General features: G+C 45.8%; 1 protein-coding gene across 1 annotated transcript; it reads left to right on the forward strand.

Annotated features, from left to right (window-relative positions):
• Positions 1–478: 478 nt before the first annotated feature.
• LOC141977674 (protein mono-ADP-ribosyltransferase TIPARP-like) lies at positions 479–20,605 on the forward strand. The gene is made up of 9 exons (XM_074939240.1): positions 479–765; positions 1,425–1,589; positions 2,040–2,194; positions 2,941–3,369; positions 13,108–13,514; positions 18,028–18,199; positions 18,464–18,651; positions 18,737–19,009; positions 20,056–20,605. The coding sequence occupies exons 3-9, from the start codon at positions 2,126–2,128 to the stop codon at positions 20,492–20,494; spliced, it is 1,977 nt and encodes a 658-aa protein (XP_074795341.1). The 5' UTR covers positions 479–765; positions 1,425–1,589; positions 2,040–2,125; the 3' UTR covers positions 20,495–20,605.
• Positions 20,606–21,948: the final 1,343 nt, after the last annotated feature.

Below are 21,948 nucleotides of genomic sequence, written 5' to 3' on the forward strand. Positions count from 1 at the left end.
GCCAAAACCCAAGTTCTGGAGTCAGATTTTACATGGCATAGCTGGGGTTGGTAGCACTACCTATTATTAAGGTTGCCCAATATTTCCCATGATTAGAGCTTGTTTTTAGTTGCTTATAACTCTGCCAAACTTTAACCCTTTGGACTGAAATTTTACATACCAGCCATCTGTCTCATGCTGATTATATTTTTTGGCAAATTTCCACCAAAACAGGTCAATCATTTCTGAGAATGCGGGTAGGGAAAAATATGTTGGTTTGCCCATGTTAAAATATTCTGGTGAATTTTTAATTGATGAACTCTAGTGCTCCCATACTTTGGACCAGGGACTTAAAATTTAGCAAGGGGCATGTTTTTTATGTCAGGGATGTACCTTTTGCTGTCCCTGTGAAAATCCACTCAACTTTGGCCACAGTTACAAGCCTTTTGGAAAAAAATCATAGTTTGCATATACTCAGACACTTTCTAGAGCTTTGTAACTTAATTCTCTAACGTTGCAGCCACTCTGAGCATGCTTCAGCTCAGGGCTCAGCAGGATTTTCCCGCAAAATTGTAGTTCTCAGTGGCTCTTGACCATGCCAGGTCTGGGCACAGGAACTGAGAGCCTCCCTCTCTGGTGCCATTCCTGCTGATTCGGAGACAAGGAGGAAGAGGAAGCTGCCTGAATTAAATGCAGAGGGGACAAAAGCCAGAAATCAGCAGCACAAACCACTGAACATAGAAAATGAAGAAGAGCAGAGTCTAGAGACAGTAGGAAAAAAATGAGGTAGAATTCATAGCAGGGATGGATTTGTATATAGGGGAGAGGAAGATAAAAAAGTTAGGGGTCTGAGTAGATCAAAAAAAAAAGGAGGAACAGGAAAAACAGACACAAATGGATAAATAAATATTAATGTCTCAAGGCTCCTTTTGTTAGTTTACAAAGCCAGCAGTGTAATATCTCGCTGCTTTTTAATCCAAAAGTAGGGGAGTGAGGGGGTGGGAAGAATTTAGTGAGGAAAGGAAAAGAGCAGGAATCACCACATCCTTATACCCCAAATTGCTCCTTGTGTAAACGCTACAAGCTTCCTGCACTCCTATGGCCGGTGTCTTGATTTCTCACTTACAAATAATAAAGAATAGCAGCTTCTGTATCTCAGTAGTGTGTAGAAGTCCAAATCATGGATTAGGGCCCCATTGTGCTCAGCACTATAGCTGTATCTGCATCGGGTCCCATTGTGAAAGAAACTGAAATAGTAGGGCAGGAGAAGTCCAGAACCAGATGTACCATATAGTAGGATAATGGAGAACAAATTCCAAGTGAGTCAGGACCTGCTGGGAGACCACTGTACAGTATGCAGAGCTAAAGGAGAAGAGAAGACTTGGGTCCTATGTTCTGAGACATGTCCCATGTCTCATCATTAAATTTCAGTGTCTTTCTGCCAGGAGTCACCTTTCTTCAAAGGGCCTGAATCCAGATTCCCTCTCAGCAATGGCCAAAGTGAGGAAAAGAAACAAAAGAAAAAACACAGGAAATGGAGAAGAGCAGAACATACAGAGGAAGGTGATGCAGATGCTCTACAGACAGAGGCAGCTGCAGCAAGGATTAAGGTAATATTTAGTTCAGGGTGTGGAGATTTAATACAGAATTTAGCAGAGCTGATGTGGACATACCCATATCCACCCATACCCTCCCTCTCCCTCGACCCTTATGGCAAGTGCCCCTTTTTATTTTTCAGTTTGCTGGTTACAACTTTTCCACATGTGCCCAGTAAGCGAAAGGGCAAACAGGAGTGAGGCTAGAACAAACCAAACATTAATGTAACCTCAGATTTATCCCTGGGATCCCTCCAGTGCAGGACTGTGGTGTCCCCAGGTAATTGTGTGTGCGCGGGTTAGAATAGTGTGAGCTCCTATTCCAGGGGCAGAATCCTTGCTGAGGGAGGAAGCCAGATCAGAGAGCTGTGTATGCAGAGCTAGAGAAGAAGCCAATCCCAGAGCCCTACATTCTCAGCTGCTCCATGTCACATTATTTAATTTCAGACTCTCTCTTTTTGCCAGGAGTCACCTTCCTTTGAAAGACTTGAATCTATTTTACCTCTTAGCAACTGGCAAAGTGAGGAAAAGAAAAAAAGAGGAAATGGAGAATGGAAAATGCTGGGGATGGTGACAAGGAGGGTCTAGAAACAGAAGCAGAAGACAAGGCACCAACAGCAGTAAGAACTGAGGTTTTAGTTAGAACAGGATGGGAGATGAAACACTGCAAAGAGCAGGAGCTGGGGAAAAACAATGGTGACAATGTGGAAGGGTAGATAAGGATTTCTTTCCTTTCTCTCCATGAAAGGTGTTTGTGGAGTGTGGAGTGCTGTACAGTTCAAGAACCTGTTGGCCTTACTCAGGCTAACTACTCCTCAAGGGACTCTCTGCACTTCCTGTGGAAAAGGCATGAAAACGAGTACCAAACCAGTCCCAGCTCTCTCAGCCACTCTCCCTCATTGACTGCTGTATAAATCCTCTTGTTCCTCTTGTTCTTCCCCTTTCCCTGACCTCTGCTTGTCTAGCCTGGTCTGTAAGCTCCTTTGAACAGTAACAGTCTTTCTAGAGCTGGAAAGCACCTAGCAGACACTACCACAAATAAATAAGCAGCACAACTAATAATGGTCATGATTTTGCCTCTCATTCGCAGCAAAGAGATGTGCTCTATTGTGGGGTGGAGGCCCCATCGGGGGAAAGTTGTGATGTTGTGAGGAGAGGACGCCCAGGTCCTGGAGTAACATATAATGAGATAATGGGGAATTCAGACCAAGTGGGCTGGTTATGTGAGAGGTGTAGGCAATCAGGCTTACAGGTCCTACTGAGAGACCAATGTTTACAGGGCTAGAGGAGAAGTGAAGCCCGAAGTTCTGCATTCAGAGCTGCTCTGTATCTCATCATTACATTTCAGTGTCTCTCTTTTTGCCAGAAGTCCTCTTCCTTCAAAACGCCTGAATCCACTCTCCCTCCCAGCAATGGACAAAGCCAGGAAAAGAAACAAAAAGAAAAAATGAAAAAACACAAGAACTGGAGAAGAGCAGAAGATACAGGGGGAGGTGACAAAGACAGTCTGGAGACAGAAGCAGATGAAGCAGAATCAGGGCTGGATGTGGCTAGAGCATGGACCTCCCAGCACACTTACCTGCGCACATCCGCACTCTTCGTTTCTCATACTCTCTCCTTCTGCCAGGAGCTGCTTTCCCCTCCATGGCTGAAACCCACTTGCACTCTGAGCAAAGGACAAAGTGACAGAAAGAAACGGGAGGGAAAGCAGAAGCACAAACAATTAGGAACACAAAGCGAAGGAGGGGGACACCTTCAGAGTCAAGAGACAGAAGGAGCAGATGGGAGAAATGAGGTAGGAGTGTCAAAAAGTGGAGGGGAGGGGGAAGTGAAGACAAAAGAGGCCAGGGTATAAAAGGATTAGAACTGGGAGAAAGGATAAAAGAGAAGCAGAGGGATATATACGGATTTCTCCCTCCCCTTCTTTCACTGTAATGTATTCCTGTTTGAGTTCAAGAGGTGTGGCCAGGAAATTAGTGAAGAGGGGAAAGGATGAGCAGCTCACCCCCCTGCGACATTCCTGCATGCACACTGGCAATGTCTTGCACTCCCATGGCATCTGTGCTACTTTCTCTCTTTCAAAATGTGTCCCCACTCTCCCTGCAGATACATATTGTGGTGGAGATGAGGCTGGTACCTGCATCCTGAGACACACAGGCAGGCCACTCTCCCAAAGGAGAACAGCGCGTTTGACTTAAAAGTGGGAATAAGGCGGTTGTTGGCTACTGGAGAAAAGCAGGCAGGAGACTCTCCCAAGTGAAAAGTAGAAAGTTTTCCACATAAAAAAAAAAATGAAATGAAATTCTAAAAAAAAAAAATGATTACGTCTCCTTCTGTCCCACCACAGCGCTCCCCAGAGAGAAGTCTCCATAAACTTAATTTGCCCTTCCCAAATCCAGTCTGATTTATGACTGAGTAAGTAGCACCCTCCAGTGGAGCTTCTGGACACACCTTACAAATGCTTATTAATGCAGATTCATATATCCCCTGAGATCCCTCCAGTGCAGGGCTGTAGTTCTGCTAGGTATTCGATGGGCACCTGTATGTGTGTGGGTCAAAGTGAGTCAAGCTCCCACTGGGGGAGTAGCGTGGACAGAACATGGGACAAAATTAAGCCTGGAGCGCTACATAATGTTTGGCCCTTCTTCCTTTGAAACAGGAGACACCTTTGTCCAAAAGGACTGAGTCTGTTTCCCCTCTGTGCAGTGAGCGAAGGGAGAGAAAGAACAAGCACACGAAATGGAGAACAGAAAATACCAGGGAAGGTGATGAAAAAGGGCTAGAGACAAAAGCAGAAGCAGCAGCAGCGGCAAGAATGGAGGTTGGATTTGGAGCAGGGTGGGAGATTAAACCCAAAGATGAGCAGGCTCCCCTCCCCGGTGGAAGGCAACCTGCAGGGTTGGGTCTCACTGGAGATTAAGTGTATGTACTTGGGGAGCAGTTGAAGCCCAGGGATGAAGTCTGTAGGTATGGCAAGGTACGAGTTTGTGCATGCTGGGAGTGGAGAAGGTGATGGCCAGTAGAGTAGGTACGCATAATTAGGGTCCTACTGCTAATGAAGACTGTACCATGTGAGGTCTGGTTAGAGAAGACGTGTGTGTTGGAAAAGTTAGGCCTAAGAGAACAGAGAGCAGCACAAATATTGGGGGTGCGTGGAGAAATGAAACCTAAGACAAGTCGTGTTTATTTAGGGAGTCCTCCGCATATGTTTAAGTGTGACTCCTAACAGGTTTAGTTCTATCAAGGGAGATGGGTATCATGGAGTAATGACCAAGTCAGCTGGGAGCTACTTTGAGAGAAGTGTTGGACAGTGTGTGTGTAAGTGTGGCAGGAGAGATTGGTGTTCAAAGCAGTTTCTTGCCTTATTATTAAGGATTCACAGAAAGGACGGCGGGATATAGAGATTATAAGCAGGAGGGTGTGGGAGAAATCAGCCTAGGAGACACCAGTGACAGTAATATGGTAGAATGGCATGTGAAGTGCTGGGGCAGGATTTGGAGTCCAGCAACCTCCACTTATGGCAGCTCTGCTCTTCATTATTAAATCTCATCATGTCTACTTCTTCCAGAAGCTGGGCTCCTCCAAGAGGCTGAAATCCAGTTCTGCTCTTGACATGGCACAAAATGAGAAAAAGAAACACTGTACAGAGCTAACCCAGAGAAAATGGAGAAGACAAGAAAATGAAGGGGGAGGAGATGCACAGAGACTAGAGTCAGGCAGAAGAAGTGAGGTAGGATTCACAGAAGGGGCAGAGGGCATGTGTTGGCAAAATGAAGACACCCCGGGCATGGGAAGATTAGAACTGGGAAAAGCAGCACAGGAGGTGTGAAGGGGTGAATACTGAATTATTCCCGTATTAATTTCCTTTAATATGTCAGTCTTTTTAGTCTAGAAGTCGGGGAGGAAGTTACCGCAGGAGGGGAAGGAGCAGAACCCCCTCCCCTCCAGCAGTACTTTTGCATGCACACACATCACAGACTATCTGCACTCTCATGGCAGGGTCCTGATTACTTCCTTTCAAAATCTGTTACACCTCTTTGCAGAGGCCTAAAGAGGGAACAACACTGTGGTGGGAAGGAGGCTGTTAGCCACACCTGGAGAGACACAGAAGACTCTCTGGAGACTGGAGAGCTTTTGACTTCAAAGAGAAACACAGAATTTACCCCTATAAAACCAAAATAAATACAATTAAAGGCAAATTCTCACCCAGCCTAACACTCCCCAAAATAACAGAGTTGTAGTAATCTATCAGCTCTGAATGTCTTTTAGGGCTAACCCAAGTTGACCCTGGGGATCTCCTGCTTCTGTTCCATTGCTCTGGGCCTGTGAGCGTCCAAACAGCAAAAGATGAAAAGTTTTCTTGTCAGCTATTTTTATTTCCTTCTTCCAGAATTCAAGCTGATGGGACAAACCCTTTTGCCTCTTCACGGATGTGAGGGGGCAATTAACAAAGTCTTTGTATTTTGATATCCCACAGTGGCCCATTTAGTTTTGATAGGTCTTCTTGAAAGGCAAGAGATGATCCCTCCTGACTGGGTTCTCAGTTTCAGAGCAAACATTTTTTACAGTTAAAAAACCAAAAACTTTAAATGTTACCTTATAGCATGTGATAAAGATATTGTGAGATGAATGCAGGCAGCAACTTACAAGCATTTCATAAAGTCTAAACACTAAATACATTGTTAAAAGTCTAATATCATCCTTACCATAATAGCACACAGGTGAAACAGACTGATTTCCAGCAATGAATGTGTCAGTGCTCAGCTGAGGCTACAGCCTTGGCAAGTGCTGGCACCTAGTGTGCCAGCGTCACACACTTCACAGGCTTTCATTAATGTACCCTCTTTAACATACCTGTGAAACCATACCATTGCTGAGTTGTGGCGTGATCAGGGCTGTGTGTGTTTGTGTGGAGAAGAGTGGGTTGAGCTACCACTGGGGAGCAGTGTCTTTACAAAGGGAGCAAGTCTACTGAGGGAACAAGTGCATGCAAAAATAGTGGAAAATTGAAGTCCCAGGTCCTACGTTTGAAACCAGTGCACACAGGGCTTAAATTTCCCAGAGGCCCCCCTGCCCTGCCCCCAACATGCTATTAAAACACCGGGGGGGGGGGGGGGTTTGAAAATATTTACCAGTGCTCTGCTCCGGACAGCTCTTGCTGAATTTAAGCCCTGAGTGCACATCTCAGTATTAAACTGCTGTAGCTCTTCTTCCAGGAGTTGCCTCCCTTCCAAAGGCCCGAATCCAATTTCCTTCTGTCACAAAAATCCCCAGCTGCTGGAGATGGGACACTACATGGGGAGGGATCGGAGTTACTACAGAGAATTCTTTCCCAGGTATCTGGCTGGTGGGTCTTGCCCACACGCTCAGGGTCTATCCGATTGCCATATTTGGGGTTGGGAAGGAATTTTCCCCCAGGTCAGATTGGCAGAGAGCCGGGTTTTTTTCCGCTTTCCTCAGCAGTATGGACCATGGGTCACTTGCAGGTTTAAACTAGTGTAAATGGTGGATTCTCCGTAACTTGAAGTCTTTAAACCATGATTTGAGGATTTCAGTAACTCAACCAGAGGTTATGGGCCTATTACAGGAGTGGGTGGGTGAGGTTCTGTGGCCTGCAACGTGCAGGAGGTCAGACTAGATAATCATGATGGTCTCTTCTGATGTTAAACTCTATGAGTAAAAAACACTGTAGATGGAGAAATGCAAAAAATGCAAGGAAAGGTGAAGGAGGGAGGCTAGACCAGGGATCAGCAACCTTTTGTTTACCTGCCACGTCCGCAGGTTCAGTTGATCGCAGCTCCCACTGGCCACGATTCACTGCTCCAGGCCAATGAGGGGGCTTTCCCTGCCGGGCCAGTGCCAAAGGTTGCTGATCCCTGGGCTAGACACAGGGGCAAGCACAGCAAGAAATTAGGCAGGTTGAAGAGAAAGGGCAGGGGAGAGAAAGATAAAGGAAAAGGAAGTAGGTCCTAATAGAAGGAGGTGGGGGTTGTGTGTGTGTGTGTCCTAGTCTCCTCCTCCTCCACTGCTTTAGTGTCACATGTTCTGTGAGGACAAAGGCTGTTGAGGGCAAAGATACAGCTACCCGATCAGTAACATACCTGCATTCAAACCCTCTTGCAGATTTCCTGCACTCCCATATGAGTGTCCTGGGATTCTCACTTCAAAATCTGTTCCCTGTCTCTGACTATGTAAAAAGCAGGTTGTTAGCTGCATACTGGGACAGGTAAATAGGGGCCCTGGCTCATAGGTGAGCAGAGATTTGACAACCAGACTGTCAACCTAAGTGCCACTTCCTGAGTCTGACATCATAAAAAATAATTCTTAGAGTTCCTTCCAGCTGAGATTCTCCTCATACTTCTAAAAAAAAGTCATTGAGGGAACCTCTCTTTACCTCCGGGGTCTCTCCAGGGTAAGACAGGCTTCTGTTTGAGCAAGTGCATGAGAGTCCGAGTGGACTAAGCGTCCCACTGAGGAAGCAGTGTGTGTAGTGAGGTCAGGAAACCCAGAAGACTAGGATGTCATTTTGAGCTAGAAGTATGTTTTTGGGGGATCGTGTGAAGGCAAGGATTGGGGGTTCACATTACAGGAGCAGTGTGTGGGAAGCCTAGAAGCCTGATGGACGCCTAGAGTAGCCACCCCTTCAGATAAAATGTCCCTACTTTATGTAGATTGAGCCAGTCAAGAAACCAATCTCACCCCCAACTGGTGGAGCCAGTATCCTTTTATACAAATTACCCCTCCTAGCGCACAGTGTTGGGTATAGGGAGAATGCGGAATGTTGGGACTGGCTGTTTAGTTGCCATGACACTTTGCCATGGTTACCCCTGGGAAGGGGGCGGGGTTTGCTCTGCACATAGCACTGACAAGTATCATAACTCCCTTATCTGGCCCGCACTGGAAAGAATCTGGACCTATGGACTCATGAGGGACATTGTGGTGGTCAGCAGAAAGCAAGGCACAATGGGTATGGCTTTCCTTCTCACCCCCAGAGGAAGTGAGTCTCCCCAAGAGCAGTGTCGCTCGTCCCACTGGAGAAGAAAAGTGATGGGGGTGGGGTAGGTTTCTTATGCAAAGATGACAATTCGTTTTAGAGAGCAGTGCGTGTTGAGGGGGTGATGCCAATGTGGTGACGTGTGGGTGTGTATGTATGTATGAAACTGAGGATGGGGGAGTCTCACTGATGATGGAATCTATCCATTGGGTTGGGGATGCATAGGTTGTAGGCACATGAATCTGAGAGTTGGGAGAGGGAAGCATAAGAAACCAGCCTCCCACTGGAGCTGTGCAGTGAGGGAAGAAGCCCAGGAGAGGGTGGGGGTTCCATTCAAAGAGCACTGCGTGTATTCACTGCAAAGCCTACTAGCAGGAGAATTCCCTTAGAGCCTTGTTACATTAAGAAGTGAAGTCCAAGTTAGCTAGGTCCTACTACAGTGGGGGTGTATGTGGTGTACCCTTGTTGAAGCCCAGGGACCAGCACTCAGAGCTGTTCCATACCTCATTATTATTCTCACTTCTCCACTTCTCACAGGAGATACCTCCCTCCAAAAGGCTCAAATTTACTTCCCTTCTGAGCAAAGGATCAAGTGAGAAAAAGAAAGACGTGTTAAGACAAAAGCAGAAAAAACTCAGAAGAGAAGGCCCAGGAGAAGGAGGAGCAGACAGTCTGGAGGCTGAAGGAGGAGCAGAAAAAAATAAGGCAGGATTCATAGAAGGATGGCCGTAGTGTAGAAAAAGAAAAAGGGAGCAAAATCTGGTGGGATGGGAACCAGGACAAGGCTAAAGGGGATTTAAGGGGTGAAGACTGATTTCCACCCTGTTCCATCCTGTACTGTAATGTATTCTAGTTTTTCGAAAGGGGGGTAGAGGGATGATTGGCCAGATGTGGAGAAAGAACAGAAACCTCTCCAAAACCACATCTCACACGCACACACATACAGGCCCTTGCACACCAAAGCACGGGACTCAGCATCTCATTTTCAAAATCTGGTCACACTCTGTCTCCATGTTCCCTGGACTGGAGCACGAGGCTGTCACCTGCATCCCAAGACCTAGCCTGAAGGAGAGCAGAACTTGTAGCCATCAAAAAAGAGAAGTGGAATTTAACACTAAGACTAAAAAAGAACTACACTGGGATCAGGAGCCTCATCTACGCTCGAGCTTCTATAGGTGCTACCACTGGTACCAGTGGGGATTTTTAAACATGGTTCCCACTGGTGCTGGAACAATTTTTATAGTGGCGGTGCTGAAGGCAGAAACCATGTATTTGGGTTGTTGTTACTACTTCAAGCCAGGGGGTGTGGCAGCACCCCTAGTTCCAGCACCTAGGAAGGTGCCTAGCCTAGACATGGACTAAACATGTATGACTGGAGGTGTTTTTCTTGAAAGAGTGAAGCCTAAGAAAACAGGCTCCCTTCGAGGAATGTTGTGCAAAGGTAGAAGTGTGTGTGTAAAGCTTAAGAGAGGGCATCTCATTGACTAACCACCGTAGGCTTGTTTAGGACTGAGTTATTTATAATTAACAAACAGGGGATTCCACTAAGGGAGAAGTATGGTACTGGGGCATGAAGTCCAGGTTAATAGTGTCCTATTGTAGGAGCAGAGTGAGAGCATGTGTGTTTGTGTACCTGTAAGCTAGTTCCTCCTGGGGGATCTGAGTATGCAAGGATGAGGGCATTTGCTTGCAGGGCAGGCCCAGTATTAAGAACAGCTCCATCGTGAAGTATCGTCTGCCCTTGACACAGGAGGTTGAAAGGCTGAAACCCACCTCCCTTATGAGCGAAGGACAAAGAGAGGAAAAGGAAGAGACCCGAGAAAAAAAGCATGAAAATAGGGAAACTACAGAAGATGGAGGAGGAGGAGAATATCTAGATATAGAAGAGACAGGGAATAAGGTAAGGTTCAGAGCAGGGCAGCGAGATTAAAACAAGAGAGAGGCTGGCAAAGCAGTCAAGGGAGGTGAAGGGTAAATAAACTTTTCCCCACACTCCCACCCTTCACTGTAATGTATTTGTTCTGACAGGGGAGAAGGGCTGGCTAGGGCCTGGGGAGAGTAGCAGGAAACCCCTCCCAGTACAGTAATACCCCTTTGCACCCCAATGGGCCTTTTGCACTGTGGTCACCATCTTTGCAGGTCCCCAGGAAGGGGAAAATGTGAGCAGGCTCAAAGGAGACCTGCGATTTGCTGCTCTCCAGGAGAGGAATGCAACACTGAATGATGAAAAGAATTAGTTATTCAATCCTCTGCTCACAATATGCACACAAACAACCTCGGTCAACCTAAAAGGCACTCCCCGCAAGCCTATTCTGACATACGGTACAATAAAAATACTTGGCACTTTGCACAGCTCCTTCCCTTTGAGACTGTCAGACACTGTCACAGGTGGGACAACTACAACCCAGGTATTTGACTCCTAGTCCTGTGATTTAATCAGATCACCGTCTTACTTCCCAATACACCTTCCTTCTATGACTCCTGTCCTATAATACCTGGGAAGGCATATACAGCAGGATGCCTAAGCTCTACTTCAATGCTTCCCTTCATTAATATTGGGCCCATGTCACACAAATCCCACCCACTACCTGGAAATGAGATGATGTATTTGCTATTCAAATTTCCCTTATTTAATATTTACTTAAAACATATCACTTAGGGAGGGATCTTGGGTCTTGAATTCCTAGTGAGAGTAAGACAAGAATTCACATCGCAATCAGAATTTTGGCCCCGTGAGTTCCTGGAAATTGAGTGCACACCCTAATATGTTCTCCAGCTGCCAGTAACTCACCCCTCCAAAATCTTCTGTCAGTTTTTTCCTGACATCGCTCAGCAATCTAGCTCTCTGGAGTAGTGCATCTGGTTCTCTGGTCAGACAAAATTCATCCTCCTACACTGGATCTGAAATATCCTTTTTGATCTTGCTTTTACTCATAGTAATTCCCTATTTGATTTTGCATTTTCCAGTTGGAACGAGGGGGCCCAGTGTACAAAGTTCTGGGTTTCAGCCAGTGCTTCCTGTCTTCTCTATGGAATGTCAGCCCTTATGGAAAAAATCCTATAGAATTTAAGAATGAAACCAAAAGAGTTCTACAGAAATTAGTTAAACTATTTAGACCTGGGCCTTGAACTTTTCAAGGGCAGATAAGTAGGGAGGGGGCCTGTAAAGATAGTAACAAGAAATTTAGATTTGGTGCAGTGGCTGAGAGGGAACCACTGGTGATAGTCAAAGAACAAGGGGTGAGTCTTGCTCAGAGCAATAGGCCAGGAAGATTATTTTAGCAGCTGCAGCATTTCCCATGGACTGAATAGGAGCAATGTGGGTGTTAGAGAGGGATACTGTTATAGTCAAGACAGATGGAGAAGTAAGATGAGAGATGAGGAAGGCTTAGCTGAGCCCTTTTGCAATGGAGACAGAGATAGAGGAGGACAGATCTTAGAGACATCAAGGCAGAACGTGAGGCAAGATCTGGACCTGTATTTGGTGTGTGAGGAGAGAGAGGGAAAGAGGCATCTATTCTAAAGATAACCCAGAAAGAAAGATGAGGAGGATGTGGTATTGTCAACCTTGAGAAGAGCTAGCAGGGACTGTTTGGGAAGGAAGACAGAGTTCAGTTATGGTCATTTTAAACTTCAGGGAACAGACGAGAAGTCAGACAGCCAGGCCAAGTTGCAGAACTGGATGGATGGGAGAAAGGTCAGAAATAAAGAGGTAAAATGGCAAATCATCAGCATAGAGAGGATAGTTGGAGCAATAAGAGTTTCGCTAGGTGCCACTTGATAGAGAGGGTGAGGAGGAAAAAGAGGAGAGAACTGAGGGCAGAAACCTCAGAAGTGAATGAGGGAGCTGCAGTCACTCCAAAATTATCAGCTCCTCTGGCTTATGTGTTGGAATTGCCATGAGCAAAGACACAAAGTGTTTGGGAGAATCCCTGCTAGCACTAACTGCTGGGGGAGGGGGCAAATGGTCAGTCTGTATCAAATGAGCTTCTGGGTGAAACGGAAATTAATCCTGTGATTAGAAACCTTAGAATCCTATGTGAATGCCGTCAGCATGACCCCTACATAGAATCAGTCAATATTCCCTTTGCTGCAGCCAGGCCCAAGGGGTAGGGGATGTTATCAGGAGTCTTCATAGGGAATGTGAACTGACAAACCCATTCTTTCCAGGCATAGCATAGAAACTCCATTCCCCTCTCAGCCTGAGGCAAGCAGAGAGATCTGCTGGGCCTGGGTTCCTGTAGGGGAAAAGCGTTCAGAGATAGGGTAAATCTCAGGAGAGTAAACTAGGGGAGCAGTGTTTGTATATGCCATAGGAGGATGAGTCCCAGAAGAGGAAGGATTCTCATGTGTGTGCATTGAGAGGTGAAGCTGAGGGGAATAGTGTCCTGATGGTGGTGCAGTGTGTGTGACGCCCAGGAGAAGAGGCACTTCCCATTAGGAGATAATACATGTAGGGCAGGAGCCAGACCACCGGGCCTTCTATCCAAAGTCAATCGGCATCTTGTTTCTAAATTGCATTTTCTCCTTTACTTCCAGGAATCATGTTCCTTCAAAAGACCAAAGTCTGCTTCCTCTCTGGCCTCAATATCAGCTTCTGAAAATTCACATCCCCACAGCCCGTCTCCTGTGCCCATAAAGCGCAGGTGCAGCTCAAAAGTAGCTGGTTCATGTAACCAAGGAGAGTTTCCAAAGCGGCCAGCGAGTGAGACGGAAATCCAATTCCACACTCATCAGCGAGAGGGAATCCAGATCTGTGACCACTTTCTTTTGGGGAATTGCCCTCATGGGTCTATTTGTGAGCTCCACCACACTCGCTATCCCTACCACTGGCAGATAAAGTGGAAGGATAGCCAGGTCTGGCAGAGCGTGAATGACTCGGCTCAGCGACATCTGGAGAAGCTATACAGTGACATTGAGAGAGTGCATGTTAAACTGATTGACAAGTAAGTTGATGAGAAACTCCAGTCCTAATCTGGCTGTGGAAACACTGACTCCATAGGGAGAGCACCATTACTTCATTCTGGCTTTCCTGTAGATACTGCAGCTGTGTACCAGGACTGATACAAACCAGTCCAGTGGTTGCTTATACAAGTGTTTGTGATTGAAGTGTTTAATACTAGGTAAACAGTAAAGATCTGCATAGGTGCACGTGCACTGACAACAACTAGAATACCCAATCAGATATGGTTGCTGGTCAGAGCTCTGGCAGCACACGTAGCCTGGCAGAAGCTCTTCATGCAGTGGCTCTTCATGTTATTTCCTTTGAGGACAACACTTGTCCGTCACTGTGGATCCTCCCCTTATTATCCTTTAGAAAGAAACTGAGCTCCATTTCTGGTCCTCGTTTTCTGCCACCATAGCAGACAACCTGCTGTCGCTGACTACCACAGTAGATTGCTGGGCTGCTTCAACTGTGTCCCCAAGCAACCTGATCCCCTCTGAAGTGAGATTGGTAAATACCGTTGTCAGGGAAACCGGGGGCTAGCAGCAGTGATGCTGCTCCCTCCCAAGTAATGTAAGAACATAGGGGATTTACATTTGAAAATAATAGTCTTCGTTTCCTCTTGGAGCATCACAATTCCCTCTTCCTGCTTCTTCTAGGGGGGAACACCAGAGGGAACACACTGGTGCTGGCAGCCTAGGGAACTCACAGCTCCTCCGGTGCTGGTATTTCCCAACAGGAATCACTAAAAACTAAATTTTCCCTTCAAGTATTGCCAATACAGCCTGCTCTTGGGCTGAGCCTGCACACTCCACCTGAAGCCTGCACCCCTCTAGAAAATTCGGACAGGGCAGAGTTGTGAGGACTTTGCACCAAGCCACAGAGAGTGCTCTATGTGAGGTTATACAAGGAGATGTGCCATCTTTCCCCCTCCCAAACTCCCCCTTCAGTGACTTCCAGTTGCCAAAAGCAGCAGAGCTGAACTCTTCTGGGCTTTCCCCTTGAGAGTCTACTCACCGTTTTTCGTTTGCCCCCGGTGGGAATAGTTGTACATACATTTTAGATATTAAGTAGCTAGATAATTGTAGTCCTACTATGGCAATTTTATATCCTCTAGAGAGCATGATTCCTGGAAACATGTAGCCCTTATAGATGGTAATCCACAAAAAATAGACTCATATTAAAGAACGCCAATTTTCTAGTTTGAAATTCCCAATTTCTGACTCTCATACCCAATGCCTAAGATGAATGAACTTTAGCAGCCAGGTTTCAGAGTAGCAGCTGTGTTAGTCTGTATCCACAAAAAGAACAGGAGTATTTGTGGCACCTTAGAGACTAACAAATTTATTAGAGCATAAGCTTTCGTGGGCTACAGCCCACTTCATCGGATGCATAGAATGGAACATACAGTAAGAGATTATATATATATATATACACATATACATATACATATACATACACACACACACAAGCTGGAAGTTAACCCACAAAGGATTTGGAAACACTTTTAGGCAGAGCTGGTGTCCCTAGCCTCTGTTTGCCAGAAGCTGGGAATGGGTGACAAGGGATGGATCACTTGATGATTACCTGTTCTATTCATTCCCTCTGGGGCACTGGCCACTGTTGGAAGACAGGATACTGGGCTAGATGGACCTTTGGTCTGATCCAGTATGGCCATTCTTTTGTACAATGTGACAGCACAAGGCAAATGGGCTCCCACAGAGGAGGAGAGCATCAGTCTGCTAACATTTTGAGCTGGTAGACTGACTCTTCTGGTGGTCCAGCTGTAGATCAATGGAGATCATTTTCTAGTGCAATTCAACAACACTACAACTGTAGTGGTCTGACCACTCAGGGAAGAGCCAGGTGTTAGACGCTCCACTCAGAGGCAATTGAGAGTTTATCCTTTGTGAGCATCCCATATAAAAAGCACTCTTTCAAAAAGCAGATTATCTGTGGAGCCTCTGCTCAGCCAACATGGAATGGTTGCTGAACCAGGATTCAACATCTCACCCAACCTGACATGGATCAGTTTGCCTGCAAGAGGAATGCAAAGACTCGCCTCTACTTCACAAGGGAAGCGGATACCCAGTTCCTGGGAAAAGATGCCCTTGCTCAAAAACACCCAAATCATATATTCTGTGCCTTCCCTCCCTATCATAGGGAAAGGAGTGCAGAAGATCATTAGGGGGGAGGAGGGGGAGGCACAAGCAATGCTCCTGCTGTTTTACTGGCCAAGGAGGTCCTAGTGCTGAGATCTGGTCCACCTGTTGACATGACACCTGCCCAAAAGACCACACCTCCTACCATCAGGAAGCCCCTTCTGCATCACAACCTGAACTACTTGCAGATAGCAGCCTGGGCACCAAAAGGAAAAAAGTGTAGGCCATATCAGCTTCTTGAAGAATGAGAGAGAGTTTTCTCACTTCGAGGCATGAATCTACAATCAAGTTTTACTCTGCAATTTGGTCCACATTCTATTTCTGGTGTGAAGCAAAAAAAGACCAAAAGAAATCTGGGTTTACCAAAAGTTATGGATTTGCTTCCCCTGTCCCCTGGAAAGGTTTGCATATGATCATCAGGCTCTCTTACTATTTCAAGACAGAGGATAGCCATTAGTAATGGAGTGAGCTGTATGAAAATCACCCCCAGGTATCTTGGTTTCTCAGAACAGCAAGCAAGAGCATAAGGCCCACTTCCCTAAATGTGCCCTTTCTAACTTTAGTACTCAAAGCCCTGACAGCACAATCCTTTGAGCCCATGTGTCCAATCCTATTTCTTTCTATAAAAGCCTAGTTCCTACTAGCCAGGGTGTCAGCAAGACTAATCTTAGTATTCACATCACTTTGTATGCAGGATCCATACTGTGTCTTCCATAAGGATGAAAGTACTCTCCTGTCTATCAGACTCATTCACAATCAAGATGAACTCTGGTTTCCACAGCTCCTAGGGCACTGTGCTATCATATGTCTGCCCAAATCCCAAGCATCCTATGGTAAAACTGTGGCATAATCTCTGTGGGCATTGAGCACTTAATGTCTAAATATAAAGGTCAGACTTAGGAAGGAGATCATGAGCCCTATTAGTCTCCTGCCTTCCCAAGTGCCTAGGCCTAAGAGCTTCCAACCCTTTTTCTAGCCAGATGGATCAGAAGATGCATCACGGACGCTTGAGGGTGTCAAAGCACATTTGAAAATGAGATTGCTCAGTTTCAAGAGCAGAAGAAATATGCAGAGCAGCCCAGCAGCTTCCTGAGTACTTTCATCAGGTCCTATAGAGTTGATTTCTTATCTTCCATGGAGGCATCCTTTAGCAGGCAGGTGCTGCATGGGGTGGTTCCCAGATAAACTATTTCACAATTTTATGTTATGGGGAGAGAACTTTCAGTCTCAGGTCATTTTCTGCATTTCTGTTCTTCCATCCCCATATCTGTGGCTTTAATGCTGGCTACTCATCTTTCATCATAGAGTGCAGCAATGTTATGAATCAGAAAGAAACACTGCTTATCTGATCATTACTTTTTAGGAAGTAACATCTCTCTCAAAGTGACCCATCCTCGTCGTCTACTAGAGTAACAGAAGACATAGTTTTTGGCTTCCTGACGTGAATATGTCTGAGTGTAGCCTGTACAAAAAGTTACAATTCAGTCATAAAATTAAATGAGCCCATTTTTCTAAAAGTTGGATTGTTTATCAGTTGTTGAGTGTTTCCTACAGCTTAGGTAGTACTCTTTCAGTAAGCAGAAATAAAGGGGAGCCGTGGCGAGGAGTAAAGGCCTTCCTGCAACAGACCTGAGTTCTTAGAGGCTGAAGATTCCATTCATGATGGAATAGGGAAGAAGTTCCTCCCAGAAAAGAAAGGCTCAAGTTCGAAAGTTTCCTCTTCATAAGTCCCTAGATTATTTGTGGTTTATGATGACAGAGTTAAGGAACAAGATGTCTTCTCCAAATGTTTGAAGTAGACTAAAGCCTCTATCAAAACATGTCATGGATTCACAGGTATCCCAGTGCCTGAAGGTGCCAGGGTGCATTCCATAAGGTTCACAGCAGCTTCTAGGTTATGCCTTCAGAAAGTTCCAGTAGTAGAAAGCTGTAGACTACTACCTGGAGCTCAGCCTGGCCCTGGGCTCCAGGTCAGGAGAGTAGTCTTGCAGTTATTAATTAGAATAATCTCATCCCTACCTCCTTGGACTAATTGCTTGTGAATCGCCCAACTGTGTGGCTCTGTCCTGACAGGACCTGGAGAAAGAACAGCTACTCACCTGTAACTGGAGTACAAATTCACACACATCCCCCCCCCCCCTTCATCTTCACTTCTTCAGAGCCTGAGAGGGTGGAAGGAACTGAGAATAGGGAAAGAGGGGGAGGGGAGATACAAGTTTGCTCATAGTCAGAACATCTTAGAGGCTTCCAGGCTCGATGTAGGTGGCACAAAAGCATCCTAAAAACAGGGATCTGTACCGAATCTGCTCTCAGAACTCCAGTTACAGATGAGCAATTTTTCTTCTTTCCTAGGAAGGCGTTTTCTGGGAAAGTCAACTTGAGTACATTGAAAATAGATCACCATGGGCCTTTCAGTAATATACGGCGGCTGTCCAACACCAGTCATCCTGAGCAGAACCCCCACTTCCCCACTGAGTGGACAGTATACTGGGAGGATGGCAGCATCTGGAAGAAATACGAGGAGGTAAAAACAGTAGGACTCAGATCACCATTCTTTGGGGGAGGGCTGTCTCTTTCAGGGTATAAATCCATTTTGAGGATCTGTCTGTGTATGGTGGTGAAGGCAAGGGCCAAATGAACATGGATTTGGAATTCCTTTTAGTGCCAGGAGATTGGTTGCTCCAGGGTGAGGTTGAGCTCTAACAGTGAGGAGCAACATGCGTGGTGGAGGTGACTAGCTTTCTTCCAGCTACTATAACTGCAGCTCTCCCTTTCTCTCCCCTCTCAGCCCCTCTCGCATGATTTCCTTGCTGCCTTTGAAGACTGCACACAAGAGCATGTCTTTCAGCTGCGAGGTCACCTCTACACCATGGACTTCAAGCACAATCTAATATACAACCATAATACAGGAAACAGCCACACTATCCAGCTCCGGCCCACTTATCGCTCACCCCTCCAGATGCTGCCACAGCTGTGGTAAGGAACGCCACAGGTGATACCATCACTAATGGCATCTAAGTGGTGCTAGGATGAAGTAAATCATGTCTTATTCTCACTTTAGGACAATTCCAAGCAGTGCCTCAGAAATGCGTTATCCTCCCACTTCTAGCATCCCTGGAGAAGATCCTACAGATGGTTACAGTGGCCCATATCCTGCCTACTGGATCAAGCGTCCAGAAGGCAGTGTCCCATTTGTGCAGGAGGAGGTGTTGCCATCAGAAGCAGCGTACCACACCATTTACACCCTCTTCCACAAGTCTCTCTCAGAGGACAAAGTTCTTCTACTCTCAGTTCACAGGATCCGGAATGACTTTCTTTGGCAAAAATACTGCAGGTAAAATTGATACTGTTCCAAAGGGGCTCAGAGAGAGAGAGAGAGAGAGAGGGTTAGATCAGAGTGGAAGTATCGATTGTGTTGCTCATTGCCTGGGATGCAAAAACATGAGCCCTTTGGAGACTAGAAATCTGTATCTCATTGCTAATGTGCTAGTGTGTGGACCCTGCAGTAGGTAGGAGGTGGATGAGTGAACCCTGGTGCTAAATGCCCCGGTGTGCAGATACCACTGTATTCAGAGATGGGAAGAAAGACCTGTTTGTGCACTATGGTTTGGATCTTGCTGCATACATAAACAAGGACTGTGAATCTCAGGGCTTAAGTCCCAGGGTGTGGATCTGCAGCACATGGTACTAGTGCCAGGATTTGCATTTCCAACATCTGAACCATGCACCAGCACAATGTCAGTATCTACATTCAAGTTCGGGATTTAAACTGCCAGCCTCCACGTGGTGTGATTGTTCTTTAAAAAGAGGGCTAGAGTGCAGAAATACATGGTTAAGGTTACCTAAACCACCTTAACTCTGCCTCTCTGTCACCACCTCCATGGTAGCCAGAAACAGACACAGTGAGTCACAAATGATATTCAGGTTCGGGCTGAAGCTGAAGCCTCACTGTGTGAAGGCAGGAATAAGTGAGATGGTCAAATTTAATTTCTGAAATGAAGGGTGATTTATTGGTGCAGACAGAAGTACAGTTATTACAACTGCAAATGCATGAGCAACACTCCTACCCTTACACATGCTGTATACAACCGTGCTTATTACCCTAGGTTTAGAGGGCTAGAGCATCTAGGAGTTTGGTGAGCCTCTGTAGCCCCACTTCCATTTCTCAGAGTGAGTGATTAGTTTATTTGAACTTGAACTCCAGGTTAATGGAGAGAGGCATTTAGCCTACAACTTGTTTTCTACATGTTGAGGATGCAAAGAGATGGACACACAGGGTGGAGATGGGATTAGGTTCCTGGTTACTTCCCCAGCACCTCACCAAGTTTCCCCATAGGTCAGTAACTAACCACACTTGTTTCTCCTTTGCTCCCTCCTCAGCCAGAAGGATTTAATGTCACAGAGCCTCTCAGCACAGGAGAAACTGAGGCTACAGAAGCACCTCTTCCACAGCACCTCAGCCAAACGCCTGGGCTTCACCTGCCAGATAAAGTTTGACACTCACCTCTCAGGATCACATATGTACGGCAGAGGTTGCTATTTCACCGTGAGCGCAGACCAGGCTGACCGCTATGCCCAGGCAGGAAAGGGTGGGCTGCGCCACATGTTCTTGGCCAAAGTATTGGTCGGCAAATGTACACGCGGGAAAAAGCATTACTGTCAGCCTCCACAAACAGAGTCTGGTAGCAAATGCTTTGACTCATGTGTGGATAACGTGGCCAGTCCAAATATTTATGTGATCTTCAACAGCTACCAATGCTATCCCTACTTCCTGATCAGCTACAAACTCTTATCTGACCCTGTGGTGCTAGATGATTGATGGGACAGCTCAAGGAAGAGGGGCAGTTAATGCTCACTATGAATATGCAGCTTCACTGATGAGGACACACAACGCTTCCCAGGAGCAGCATACCATCCTTTCCCTCCTCCACACCCCATCTCCTTCCTGCCATGATCCCTCCAAAATGCTCTACAACCCATCCCATGGAGATGCACAGTGAGTGCTAGGTAAGAACATGTCGAAAAGCTTTCCAGCATACCTGAAAAAGGAGTCCATTTGGTTTCCAGAGGGTCTCCTCTCACCAGATGGGCAGTTTGCTAATAGTTGTTAAATACAGTACAGTAGTACAAACACGATCGATGGTTATATTTTCACTAAGTTTAAAAAAAACAACCTGGGCCAAGATTTTGAAAGTTGGGCAGAGGCCTAAATGTGGATTTAAGGGGTTAACTGCGGGCTTCTATTTTAAAAGACTTAAAATTGTTAAAGTTTTGTAGCATTAAAATTTTATTTCTAATTTTGAGCACCCATGGAGTGTAGGACACAAGGTCAGTGAGAAGTTGCAGCAGCAGTGGAAATGCAGGGCAGAACTTCAGATAAACTTCTTACATCCTCCTTCCCTTCTTGGAAGCCTCAGATCTGCTTGCATTAGCACTCTGACTTGAGCCAAAAAATTATTACAGTGACTTCCTGGGTGCTTGGGATTAGTCAGTTTCCCCTGAGCTAAGCTACCCAACTCACCTTCTTATACTGTATCACCATTCAGGGGGCTTGATTTTTTTTCCTTTTTGTTCAGTGTATTTTATGATAAATTTTACTAGGTGTTACATTTCCTTGTTTGTTTGTAAATGAGTGATAATTAAACCTTTGATGCATTCTCTGCTGTTCTAAAAGATTATTAAATCTTGAATCAGTTGGAAGGACTCAGTATATAGTACCTCTTCCTTCATTCAAACACCGGGTAGTTTGTTCTTCCATTTAATTTGACTGAGACTTCAGGAACTAATTAAATTCCCTGTTTTATGGACAATAAGGAATGATCTGGTCTGCCCATAAAATGCAGAGACTGAAGCATAATGGTGGGCCCTGATGCAGTGAATTCCCCTAGAAGTTATCATTCTGATCTTATTATATTGTAATGCTGACAAAACACAAAAAAGTTAAAATGAAACATCCAGCCTAGAAGCTACACGTTGATCTGACCAGTATTCTCCTGCCTGGCTCCTTTTATGTCAGTTACTTCCAAGCCAATGCTACTGCAAGAAAGCCATCATCATCTAGGAGCTCAACCCTTGTAATGTCTTTCTAGTCCACCCAATTACAAAGTGAGCTCCATAATTTCAGTCAGTCATTCTTCCTAAAAACTATAAACAGTTTACAAGCTGAGCATCCGCCCCTGAACGCTGGCAGATGTACACAACCCATAACTTTCTTCCAGTCCCCCTCCCACCCAAATGCAGTCACAGAGCCAACACTACTGCTGCCCCTCTCTC

Source organism: Natator depressus, chromosome 1 (genome assembly GCF_965152275.1).
Source record: "Natator depressus isolate rNatDep1 chromosome 1, rNatDep2.hap1, whole genome shotgun sequence".
Classification (NCBI taxonomy): domain Eukaryota; kingdom Metazoa; phylum Chordata; order Testudines; family Cheloniidae; genus Natator; species Natator depressus.

What these genes read in the sequence shown, in the direction of transcription:
- LOC141977674 (XM_074939240.1), top strand. Translation starts at nt 2,126, where the DNA reads ATGGAAAATGCTGGGGATGGTGACAAGGAGGGTCTAGAAACAGAAGCA. An exon ending in CATGTTAAACTGATTGACAA is followed by an intron (nt 13,515 to 18,027) that starts GTAAGTTGATGA and finishes CTTCTTTCCTAG; the next exon opens with GAAGGCGTTTTCTGGGAAAG. An exon ending in CAGATGCTGCCACAGCTGTG is followed by an intron (nt 18,652 to 18,736) that starts GTAAGGAACGCC and finishes TTCTCACTTTAG; the next exon opens with GACAATTCCAAGCAGTGCCT.